At 36.1% G+C, this 12,426-nt stretch overlaps 2 protein-coding genes across 10 annotated transcripts in view; one reads left to right on the top strand and one right to left on the bottom strand.

Annotated features, from left to right (window-relative positions):
• The first annotated feature begins 551 nt into the window (after positions 1-551).
• On the top strand, positions 552-8,092 carry cenatac (centrosomal AT-AC splicing factor). Of its 2 annotated transcripts, none has more exons than XM_067437815.1 (11): positions 552-742; positions 2,161-2,324; positions 2,398-2,496; positions 2,629-2,695; positions 2,780-2,842; positions 3,064-3,125; positions 3,439-3,553; positions 3,644-3,674; positions 5,279-5,374; positions 7,564-7,696; positions 7,771-8,092. In XM_067437815.1, exons 1-11 carry the CDS (start codon positions 626-628, stop codon positions 7,874-7,876), a joined length of 1,053 nt encoding a protein of 350 aa, XP_067293916.1. In that variant the 5' UTR covers positions 552-625; the 3' UTR covers positions 7,877-8,092. The 2 variants fall into 2 exon arrangements, with proteins under 2 accessions (XP_067293916.1, XP_067293915.1); XM_067437814.1 differs by having other exon boundaries at positions 3,436-3,553.
• arhgef12b (Rho guanine nucleotide exchange factor (GEF) 12b) overlaps positions 8,048-12,426 on the bottom strand; it is a 119,009-nt gene continuing 114,630 nt past the window's right edge. For 6 of the 8 annotated variants that reach the window (XM_067437806.1, XM_067437807.1, XM_067437811.1 and 3 more), the window contains 2 exons: positions 9,628-9,703; positions 8,048-9,499 (listed from right to left, as the gene is read on the bottom strand). In XM_067437806.1, the coding sequence (XP_067293907.1) occupies positions 9,426-9,499; positions 9,628-9,703 (150 nt within the window). In that variant the 3' untranslated portion in view covers positions 8,048-9,425. Of the gene's footprint in view, positions 9,543-9,627; positions 9,704-12,426 lie in introns of all 8 variants that reach the window. The other 2 variants (XM_067437812.1, XM_067437809.1) reach the window with 2 other exon arrangements.

The raw sequence follows: 12,426 nt of genomic DNA, 5'->3' as shown, positions 1-12,426 counted from the left end.
TCAGTTAAATTTAGTAAGAATAAAATCAAGAGTATTATTAGGAAAAGGTTGAAGGAAAGGTGGCAAAAACAATGGGATCAGGAGAAGAGAAGTCGATAGTTTTACAGGATTCAAAGGAAAGTAGGAGAGATGAGATGACAACAAGGATGAGATTTGGACACACAAGTCTAAATAGTACACTTTATAAAATGAATAAAGATGATACAGGAAAGTGTGAATTTTGTAGGCAAGAAGAAACAGTGGAACATTGTATGTTATAGAAGTATAAGACTGAAAGGAGGGTTTTAATATAAAATCTAGACAAAATAAAAATGTGGTTGTATTTGATAGTTTACACAATAATTTAGGAAATTTATGTTGTGTTTTTCTTTGTCAATATTTAAAAGTGGCTAATTTGAGAATATAAAAAAAGGAAGAAATGTCATTTTGATCTACACTCCATACCAGTCAGTGGCGGTAACACACCATTTCGTTGTTTGTCAACCGCCAATGAAGAAGAAGAATACACCCTAACCACAAGAGGGCGATGCTGCATACATAACACAAAACGACACTGTTTGGGAAAACCTCAAGTGAATGCTAGCTCTTGCTTGCAGTGGCTAAAAAACAAACCATAAGTAATCAGATGGGTGCGTTTTATTGCTCGATCTGCAAAAAAACTGATTTTTCTGGAAAAGGACACATTCATGGGAAGAGCCATCAGAGTAAACTTAAAGTGATTCTTGTCAAATTCATGGAGAAGGTAAGTGTGCTTACTAAACAACTAACGTTAGTTGAAGATGCTGCTGCGGCTCCAAAAACGATATTAAATAATAACAAAACAACCTAACGAGTGAGCATTTACTTTTTTTGCTGTTACTTTTAATAAAGTGGTAACGTTATAAAAATCAATTTTAGTGGCTGTTTGAAGTCAGTTCAGGTGTACTTCACATTAGACGAGCACAAAAAGTCTTTCATTCATTTTCTACTTTTTCCTTTTGCAATGCAAGCTGACAATTAATTCAATGTAATTGCAACTTTTTCAATCTCAGAATTCTGTGAAAATGACGTAATTAAAGTCAGAATTAGTTATAAACTCGGAACAGCGAAAACTACAGTCTTTACTCGCACTTCAAAAATGTTCTAGGAATTGTGAAAAAAAAGAGAATCGCAATAATTTAATTATTTAAATGATTTAATAATTATCAATTTTTTTTAAATTAAATTAATTTTAATTAATTTTATATTCCACAAATCTGTTTTTGCGTGTGATGATAATCTGAATCGCTATTTACAAACTAAAATCTTTAAAAAAAATCCGACTTTATTTTTGGCTATTCTCACAGTTCTGATTTTTGCTCGAATTTTGAGAAACTTATTTTTGTAAATTCACACTACACGCAATTCCGTGTTATAATTTCCGTCAGAAAAAAAAGTCAGAATTGTGAGAGACAAAAAAGACAATTTCTTTTATTTAATTCCATGGTGGAAACAAGCTTCATAGCTGACATCAAAGGGGTTAGTTCACCCAAAAATGAAAATACTGTCTTTACTCACCTATGTTGCTCTTTTAAGACTTTCGATCATCTTTAGAACACAAATTGATCTTTTTGATGAAATCTGAGAGCTGTTTCTGTACCTCCAATGAAAGCTACTCAACCACCACTTATTCACATTTAAACATTGATCAGTGTACATAAACAAAAGTTTAACCGAACCTGCTTGACACACGAGAATTAAACTCTCTGGTTCTTATGGAAGCTCAGACGTGCTGTGTAACATGAGAATGAACACACATTTCACATGCTTGATGATTGAGAGGATCTCATACATCAAGCGGACATGTTTGAGCTTCTTGCGTTTACCACAAATGATGTGCTAGTTGATAAATATGTGAATAAAAGACTAAATTCAATCTGTTCATCATATAAAGCGGTCGTGTCTCTTTATAAAATCTGGACTAAACTGCTCAATTCATATGGATTAGTTTTTTGATCTGGTTTTGAACAGCATGTGGGTGAGTAATTAATGACAGAATTTTCATTTTTGCGTGAACCTATGAACCGCACACCAAGCATGACTTGAGTGTCGAAGTCCTATTTGGAGCCACTACCTGAAATAAACAGAATCTGCTCTGCATCTGCACATTATACTGTATAACATTCCCAGATGTTATTCAAGGTCAAAGAAGCGCGACGGACCATTAAAAATCCTCAGGTGGAGAAATACAGTCCCTATCATGACGAGAAGTTCTGGTGTTACTGCTGCGCGCTGGAGGTCCAGAAACACGTGAGCGACAGTAACATCACTGTGCTGTATGGAGGACTGCTGGAGCACATGAGCACGTAAGATCAGATCACACATTTGAGAAACGCATGCAGAGCTTGCAGTGAATTCACAGAGCGTTCTTCATTTCAGCCCAGAGCACAGCAGAAACACACACAAGTTCTGGTGGGACAATAAAGCAGATCCCAAACTACGGGACAAGTTTATCATAACAGAGGAGGAAACTGAGAGGTAGTTTGCTTGCTTTTGTGTTTCAAGAGGAATGTCTGTGTTCAGAATAGCATGTAGAAAACAAGACGCTGTAAAACTTTGCAGATGTTCTACAGAGAAATAAATGAAGAATGCTTCTTTTTTTTGTTTTAGATTCAAGTCTGAGGTTTCCAAGGCTCTTGAACAGTTTGAGGAAAAGGAGGATGTGTTTATTAAAGAGGTAAAGTCATTTTACAGGTTCTTTCTGTGGTAATGTTTATTAGTTCAACCAATCTGATGGTTTCTTCTCTTCCTTCGTCCTCAGCAAGCAGCAGTGATCCGATCTCAGGAGCGGCACAGACTGGAGGTCCTTCAGTCATTATCAGAGGTTTGTTTTCCTGGGATGCTCCAAGCGTATCCATATCTCAGTACTCGTCTGTTATGTATGTTTGATGTAGAATATTAACTGAAAATGTGACTTTTTCAAACCCCAGTGTTAATAAGCACTTTTAAAACCAGCATGCATTTGTCAAAGTAATTCCTTTGCTGGGAAAATGATGTTAAAGAGTCATTGGCCATTACTGTTGACTTTTCCTGAATCAAACTTAGCCTGATCCAGAACTGCTGCGACGTGTTGAACTGGACCTGGACAGCAATAAACAAACAGCCAGGTAAAAGAGATGGAAATATTATGACCATGTAATCCAGAAATGTCAGGGATGCACCAATACCTCCAATATCCAATCAAATACAATACACATGCTGTCAAAAGGTTTTTTTTTTTTTCTTTGAAAGACTGATACTTTTATTTGAGAATGTATTTAATTGATCAAAAGTGACAGTTTATGATAAAAAAAATGTATATTTCAAATAAATAACTAGGGGTCTAATATTGTCTAATGTAAAGTTTCTAAAATAATAATAATTAGAAATACTTCTTGAGCAGTAAATCATAATTTTGTAAATCTGATGTTTGATAAGAAGTTCCCACAGTCGCTCTTATGAAATGGAGGCACAGCCTGGGCCGAGCCATGTGGATCTCGCCTCTCACAGTCGGTGGAATGAGCCAGGATTTGGCTTAACCTTCATTGGTTACCTGGTATATTCTCTAACACTATATGCATGCAACTTTTGATGAGATTAATAAATGAGGTCAGGCATCATTTTGGTTTGCTGTCTGTATTTGCAGGATGCATCCGGCAGTGGAAATGTTCATACTGGTGAGTAAAGCGGCAGCGCGGAGCACATGTGAACTGATCATCTCTTCAGCTTTACTACTAGTTACAGTACGAAATAAACATGAATGAACATCAAAATGTATGTTGAAAGATACAGTGGTCTCGTAATCACTCTTTCAATTACAGATGTCAATAAAACAGCCAGTGGACAACATATCACAAGCCCTATTCACACGGGATTAGTATTGTCTGTGATCTTAATCCCATGCGACTTGGCCATGTCAGTCATTTCTACAGTAAAAACTCCCCCACAAACGACCTACCATATTTCGCCGAACACAGAGGTCGTGATATTAGTCCTGTGCAAATCGGCATCTCTGTGAATTGTGTGTTCATTAGCCTATTATTCTCAATGAATATTCTTTTGCATTCCGCTTTGAAACCAAATCTTCCACCGCCATCTTGTCTGTCAGATCCCAACTCTCGTGATGAATGAAATCTGACTCCTGCTGCTGGTCTGTGCTGCGACTCCCGTTCGGCTTGTGCTGCACGTTTTTAATTGTAGTGTCTGTTCTCTAACTGAACAAAAGTATTTTTGTTACTATAAACACGGTGAACAAAAACGACGGTGGCAACACCGACTATCGCAGCAAGACTAACATGTATAGCAGCATGCTGTAAGGAACATTCTTCTGTTCATAATACATCAAACAGCTGTACCTAGGCCTATAGCATTTAAAAAAAAGACAACATTTTAACAACAAAGTTTTGACTTATGCAATATCCAGGAGATAAATCAGTAAATTCGAGTAAAATCACAGGCGTCACTTATCCCGTGTGAATGAGCCACAGATTTGTCATATCTAAATCACTCCCCAGCTAACACTAATCCTGTGTGAATGGGGCTATATTGTTTAACCTCAGGAAAGACGTGCAGTTTTTATAGCTTGATTGTCGGCACCAAAAACAACCCTAGCCTGACGTTGTCATACTAAATTCTAGTCAGAATATGAGTCTGATAATGCTCCATTGGGGATGTTTCAACCGAACCAAGAAAGACCTCAATTGGACTGACCTACAACCAATCAGAGTGACGTATATTCAACGTCACTCAACTGCATGCACACAGGAAGATGTGTAAATGATCTTAGCTGGTGTTGTAAAAATAATTTAAGGACACACTGAGTACTTACCAGCACAATCACAGTTGTCCATCATCGTTTAAATCAAGCTGTCAATCACTGTCATTTTTATAGCATGAAATAACTAAAACTGAACTTATTTAAAACTAACAATTAAAAACTACCTAAAATGATAGAAACCATCTTTGAAAAAAAAATATTTGAAGTGCAATTTGATTTGGTTTGTCTGGCGTGCCATTTCGAATACATGGAGGGGGAGAGATTTGTGAAGTATACTGGAACCAACCACCTGGGGGCGATCGATACGCTTTGGCTTCACTTTTCTGGACATGTGCGACACACTTGTAATGTACCAACAGACAGGGTTCCCTACAGTTTACAGCATAACAATGAGACATTTATCTCCAAATAAACCAATGTCAAATCGAGTCAAGATTGGAATTGAATTGAATCACAATTGTCAATACCCAGGTGTAATGCTGTCCATGCTGTGTTGAACTATAGGGGCTGTACCTCCGTGGCTATTGGAGGAGCCAGATGAGAGCTCAGGCAGCGGACAGCAGGAAATGGGCCCCTCACTTCAGGAGTTTCTCAAACACAGTATGTACTTCACTTTCATGGTGACTGTTTTTGGCTGGGTTTATTAAAAAGATGATCTCTGCAAAATATTTTTCTTTCACTGATGTAATACTTAAAGGGACAGCTTACTCAAAAAATAATTTACTCACTCTCATGTTGTTCCAAACATGCATTTCTTTCCCCTCAGAACATAGAAGAGATTTAAACCCCTTAAAGCGTTAGTTCACCCCCCCCCCAAAATAAATAAATAAATAAAATCTGTCATTTAATTGTTCACCCTCATGTTGTTCCAAACCTATATGACCTTCAGAACACAAATGAAGATACTTTTGATGAAATCTGAGAGCTCTCTGGCCTCTCCATAGACAGCAATTTAATCAACACTTTCAAGGTCCAGAAAGCAAGTGAAGACATCAGTAAAATTGTCCATGTGAAGTGATGATGAGATATTTTTGTGCACAAAAAGTACTCTTAAACAATTTTGTTCTAGCCTGTCAGTGTGCCACTCAGTTGACGCTGAAGCTTCCGTGCATGTGTCGTGGCTCTCAGGTGAACAGCTTCGGCTGCTGTAGGTCTCGAGAGCGCTGCGCTATTAACAACATGGACTGTGTAGGAGACTGGCACAGGCTAGACTGAAATTGTTGAATGAAAGTTATTTTTGTTTGTTTTTTCGCACAACGAATTCTTTATAAAAATTAAGGTTTAACCACTGGAGTCACATGGACAATTTTAACAAAGTTTTTACTACCTTTCTGGACCTTTAAAATGTTAATTAAATGGCTGTCTATGGAGGGTTCAGAGAGCTCAAGTATTTCATAAAAAATAAATAAATAATAATAATTAAAAAAAAAAAATGTTTCAAAGATGAACGAAGGTCATGGAATGACATAAGGGTGAGTAATTCATGACACATTTAATTTTTTTGAGTGAACTATTCTTTTAACTCACCCCCTTTTTGAGAATAGTCATAAATGCATTATCCAAACTTAAATTATTGTTTCAAGAATGCTTTGGAATATAGACCCGTTTGGTCTTGTTTTAAAGACACTCAGCAGTTATTGCTGAAGTGAAAATGAAAGTATGAAAGTTATAGAAGTAAGTATATAGAAGTCAAATGTAATGGTCTAAACATTTATTTTAATTAAAATATATACTTTACTAAATATTTTTAGTCTAAAGTTACTATAAAATCAAACCCCAAGTTGTGTTCTAAATGTGAAGTTTCTGAGATTTTGATTAGGTGCTGTACCAAAAATAGTCACCAGGCATCCCCCACATTGCACTGATATTTGATGCATTCTCCTGTAACATACATTTCTGTCCAAATATCGCCATCACAACCTCAGACCTTTCCAACAATATATGTTTTTGTCAAGATTAGAAAAGTTTTTGATTTATAAAGTAGTTGAAATAAGTTTTGTAATATGAAAAATCCCCACTAGCTCCTCCCGAGCCTGCTAAAATAATTTAAAAGTACCTTTCTATGGTAACACATCGTCCAATTTCAAAGTAGATTTCACAGGGTAAATTTTGAGTTCATAAGCATTTGAATGATACCTAATTTATGATGATTACTAAAATATGGGATCTGAAAAAGGGCAATAAACCGAAATAGCTTAAAGAGTGACAGTTAAGGGGTTAAACTTTTTTTTTTAAACAAAAGCTATTCATATTTTAATTAAAACATATTATGGTTGGTTATCCTTACTTAATTATATTATCTCTATCTATCTATCTATCTATCTATCTATCTATCTATCTATCTATCTATCTATCTATCTATATATATATAAGAAAATCTTTACAGGTGCTGGTCATGTAAATATAATAATTCCATTCAAAAAGTGACTGAGGAAGGTTAATTCCTTCCTAAATTAATATTTAATAAATAGATATTGAACGTTTTCACAATATTCTAATTTTCAATATCCAAATTTAATTTTTGGAATGTCCTTAGTTGTCAGTTATCATCATCAAAATTAAAAGAAATAAACATTTGAAATATATCAGTCTGTGTGTAATAAATGAATATAACATACAAGTTTCACTTTTTGAATGGAATAAATCAACGTTTTGATGATATTGTAATTATATGACCAGCACCTGCATTTACGCACAGTCTAAGTTAACCAGGTTTACATTTAACTGCAAGTTGTATTCTTGTATGCACTGTAACTGTGTGTGTTACAAATACAAATCTTGAATTGCAGAGGAGCAAGAGAAGCTCAAGAAGCTTCCGCCCAACCGCGTGGGCGCAAACTTTGACCACAGCTCACACACTGACGCCAACTGGCTGCCATCTTTCGGACGTGTGTGGAATAGCGGCAGGCGCTGGCAGTCTAGGTGAGCACTAATTCTAGACATACAGAAGGCTCATTTAATTCTTCTCATTCTTATTGACACTTTCCCCTCCTCAGGAACCAGTTCAGGGAAGAGGAGGCCAAAACTAGAGGCAAGAGGAAGTGGGGAGAGGGTGGGAAAGCAACAAAGAAGCAAAAAGGCCTCAGTAATGGAGACTTCTGAAATGGATACACTGGCTCCAGGAGGACAGTATGGTGTATATATTGTTTTTCTCATATTGGGAATAACTATGTAAAGACAGTCACATGCTTCAGTTTGACACAAATTACAGCTATATGTTTGTTTCAGTTTGTGAGTGTGTCGTTATGAAGAATTTGTATGAGAAATGAACAGTACCGTTTGTGTTTCCAGTTTATTGAATACATTTTTTGCTACAGATGTTGTGTAATTTCCTTTTTTTGGTCATAAATCCAAAACAAAATATCCTTCCCACTCTCCTCAAAAGGTAAATGTGATAAAATGAAGACACAATGTGCAATATCTTCTTTCCATTTGGAACAATACATCAGTTCAGTCAAATTTAATAGAATCTCATCTATTAGAGCTATTTCATGTTCTCAACGGAAAGCCAAGACCATATTAATGTTCAATAATATAATAAAATACCTCAAACGTCTAGACAGAATAATAAAAATACAGATTACATTAATATTAAAGGATATCTTGCAGTCTTTTATTTTTCTTCTTTTTTTTAGTAGTTTCTGTTAAAATAATACATGACTGAACGCTTTAGAATGCAAAAGAAGAAGAAAAAAAAACGAGTCTCTGTAAGAGATGCAGTGTTGGTCATAATTGTACAATACATTACATTTAAAATGGACCGTTAAGGGTCTTCATCAAGTTCCTGCGCTGAAGCTTCTTTCTATTTAACTTCATTCTCAAAACCAAGAAAATCCGAAAGATGGGTCGGGCAGAGCTGCCGGAAATACGACGCCTCAGCCCAGCCCGACCCAACGACATGCGAAAGGTCCGGTTTTCCCATGGCCTCGCGCGAGCCAGAGAAAACGCTTTCAGTAGCTTCATTAAATAGCATGTGGTTTATTAAGAGAGGAGGAATGAGACACCACCACAATCGTCAGCCTCATTTCCATACTAGTATCGTTTGCCATCATCGTCAGTCAGCAAACACGGCCAGTTCCCCTTCGAGACGTCTCAAAAATAACGTGCTTTTGTGTTACAGAACTTCGATCAGAAATTCTCAACGCCACTCACTGCTGATCCTGACATCACATACACCACATGCCAGATAAAAAAAAACATCAGGCATTCGGTTTATGTGAATATCTGTCTGAACTAATCACACGTCATCATTAAGCACGTATGCTTTTGAGGTCAAAGATCTGTAGAGCTACCCAAGTAAAAGATCATGTGACCACTCCAGCTGTACTTTGATCGGGTGAGTCAATATTAGCCAATAAAACTTCATGAAAAAAATTCATGCAACCTAAGGGCGTTTTGCAGATCCACGCTTTCATTTACCCTCAAATCTTTTCTTTTCCATTCAACATGGTACATCGGGACAGCGTGGTTTTGACAACGACCGAGACAAATGTCTTCTGTCCTCATTACAGATGGTCAAGTGAGAGGCGATGAAACTTCCTTGCATGGCGATCGTTCTCAAAGTACCATGATATGCGCTCGTCTCTGTGGGTGTGCCGTGATTGGGGGCGTCCTGTTGCGTGAGTGTGAGCAGAATCTCCAGATCTCCTGTTCATTCGGTCTCGTGCATTAGCGTTGTTTTAGGAGGAGCAGGGCTGGAGCAGCCCAGTGTCTCTGTGTCTCCTCCTGTCTCAATAAACAGAAAGAGCTCCACTTCACTAACTTTTATCTGAAAGGAGGATAAAAAAAGAAACAAATGAGAGAACTATGAAAATCTCTTTTAGGGTGTATCTATAATGGCAGTACCGCACTACCTTTGTTTTCCTCTGTGTCAGTAGCTGTTTCCTCTGATAGCCTTTGGCGTAGCTGGTTATACTTGATTTCTGTATCCTGAAACAAACAAGAAATAGTATTACTTCAAATTTGTGACTTGAGCTAAACAGGCATGTTCCTGTTTATTTTATTAGTAGTATTTTTTAGTTTATTTAAATATTAAAAATAAATTGCCAACATGCAGTGGCCCCAAAAAATATTTGGTCAGTTTGACATTAAAATGTATGAATCTCCTTGCATTAAATCAGGGTTTTTAATTTCAAGGGCCCCATCATAAAATGTAAAGACAGCCATTTATCTTAGGAATACAGACCAAATTGTATATTGCAAGAAAAATAGTGTGTGGTTTTATATCAAAAAATAAACTTTTGGACATTTACAGAAATTACAGCATTTCTCAACAGAATATTAGTTTTCTCTACCATTCACTATATTTATTATACAGATAGATTTATAGATGATATAGATTATATATATATATATATATATATATATATATATATATATATATATATATATATATATATATATATATAAAAAAATTCAATTCAAATGTATTTGTTACGGAAGAGGATTAGGGCCAAGCAAAAAAAAAAAAAGCATTTGTTCCCGGGTCGCTAGATTTGGTCCATTCACACTGCCAGCGAAATACCGTAATATGTGCGCTTTCACACACAACGCTTAACGGTCCCGGGTCGAGTTGACACGTGACATCCGGATGTGACGTGTAATGGCGAGCGATCTCAGCTTCAGCGCGGATAGTAAGGAGCTCCGTGGTCTCGACTTGTGTCCAGTTTGCGCACATTTCTGCTTGTTTAATTTTAGTTTCTTTTGTATACGAACACTCTCTGCGTTTAAAACACAGACTAGCTCTTCTGGCACTTCAGGGTTGTATTATTGAAAAAAACAAGCTCTAGGAGTCGCACGATAACTACGCACACGTTGCGGCATTAGTTTCGGCTTTTGTTCACACAGCGCTGGTCCCGGGTCGAATACCGCAATATTACTAGGTCCCCGACCCGGGTCGAATTCGGTAATCAATCCCGGGACGTGGTTGCTTTCACACAGAAGGCGACCCGGCAATGTTCCGGGAATATTGCGGGTCCGACGTGCAGTGTGAAAGGGGCTTAAGTGATCCAACTCTGCCATGTCCTCTATCAGTATGCTATGCAATGAACACTGATCGAATGCATTATTCTCAAGATTTTATTTCGACTTTTTTTCTCGAAATATAACAAGTTTTTTCTGGAAACAACTTTATTCTCAATATTTAATGAGTTTATTCTCGAGATTTTAGTTCGACTTTTTTTCTCGAAATATAACGAGTTTTTTCTGGAAACACAACAACTTTATTCTCAATATTTAATGAGTTTATTCTCAAGATTTTATTTCGACTTTTTTCTCGATATTTAATGAGTTTATTCTCAAGATTTTATTTCGACTTTTTTCTCGATATTTAATGAGTTTATTCTCAAGATTTTATTTCGACTTTTTCTCTCGAAATTTAACGAGTTTAATCTCGCATTATAATGACTTTAATCTCGAGATGCTTTTTTTTTTTTTTTTTTTTTTTGCTTGGCCCAAATCCTCTTCCGTGATACGTTCAGTAAATATAATTCTAAACAGCCGTAGAACCAGTAAGCTTTCAAAATTGTAAAAAAGGAAATTTACACACACAACTAGAATTAAAAAAAATATTAAAGCACAAAAAACATGCAGTTTTCCTTTGTTTTTAATTATTACTGTTCAAATGTGTTTTGTAAAATATATTGTCTCCAGGGACCCTCTAGAATGTCCCGTGTGCTTTGAAAACCCCCAAATTACATAAAATGTTTAAAGTGCCACTTATTTACAATAATAATAAAAAAGTTAGGTTTTTAAACAACTGTAAAACAATATAAAAGGGAAGTACTGTATGGAAGTTTGTTTCTACCACACAATTAAAAAATGTAAATAGGTAATTATGCTAATTGTGATTTATATAATTCTGATTTTTTCCCACGTAGAATTGAGATGTGTAATTTTGAGGGGGAAAATCTGAATTTTGAAAAGTAAAAAAAAGTCAGAATTACTTTTTTTAGTCTATTGAAACAAGCTTCCATAGTATTGTGACACTTCCTGGGCCCGTTCTTCGTACCTCGCTTAATACATCTGAGATGATTTGACAGATCCCAGATCTTTTAATCGTCATAACTGATCTCTGGCTAATTTGGTTCTTCAAACGAATTTGCGGATTGGATTAAAATATCTGGGTTAAGTTACAGCACATTCCTGTGTTCACAAAAGAGGGCAGATGCATCAATACGCGAAACCATGATCAGCAATGCAGCGATTGGCTGGTGGCAAGACAGCAACATAATGACATCATAGAATTAAAAAAGCCACCTGGCAAAAAACTTGACAAATAAAAAAGAAAAAACACAATTTCTGGACCTCTATAAGGAAACAGACAAACGACCAAACCAACATAAAAGTTATAATAGATTAATGTAATGTGCACTTTTTTTTTTTTAAACATGATTTCCAATTATTTATATTCACGATTTAATAGTATCTGTACACCCTTTACATTTTTTTTCAGTGTTCTACATATTTAATTCAATTTGAAGCAGATTTGTTACGTAACTATTAAAGCTACACTGTGTGATATTTTCCCCCATCTAGCGATGTAAAGGTATATGACAATCCAGTGAATAATAGTTTCTGTTCCTCTCAATTCTGATTTCGTATTAACTCCTACGGTGGCCGATTTAGTCCAAGATTAACATGGCTTCCAGTTC

This window comes from Pseudorasbora parva, chromosome 3, assembly GCF_024679245.1.
Source record: "Pseudorasbora parva isolate DD20220531a chromosome 3, ASM2467924v1, whole genome shotgun sequence".
Classification (NCBI taxonomy): domain Eukaryota; kingdom Metazoa; phylum Chordata; class Actinopteri; order Cypriniformes; family Gobionidae; genus Pseudorasbora; species Pseudorasbora parva.
This window is presented reverse-complemented; position numbering and strand designations above follow the sequence as displayed.

Coding starts and splice junctions, on each gene's coding strand:
- cenatac (XM_067437814.1), top strand. CDS start 626: ATGGGTGCGTTTTATTGCTCGATCTGCAAAAAAACTGATTTTTCTGGA. Junction 2,325..2,397: donor CTGCTGGAGCACATGAGCAC/GTAAGATCAGAT, acceptor TCTTCATTTCAG/CCCAGAGCACAGCAGAAACA. Junction 3,554..3,643: donor TAACCTTCATTGGTTACCTG/GTATATTCTCTA, acceptor CTGTATTTGCAG/GATGCATCCGGCAGTGGAAA.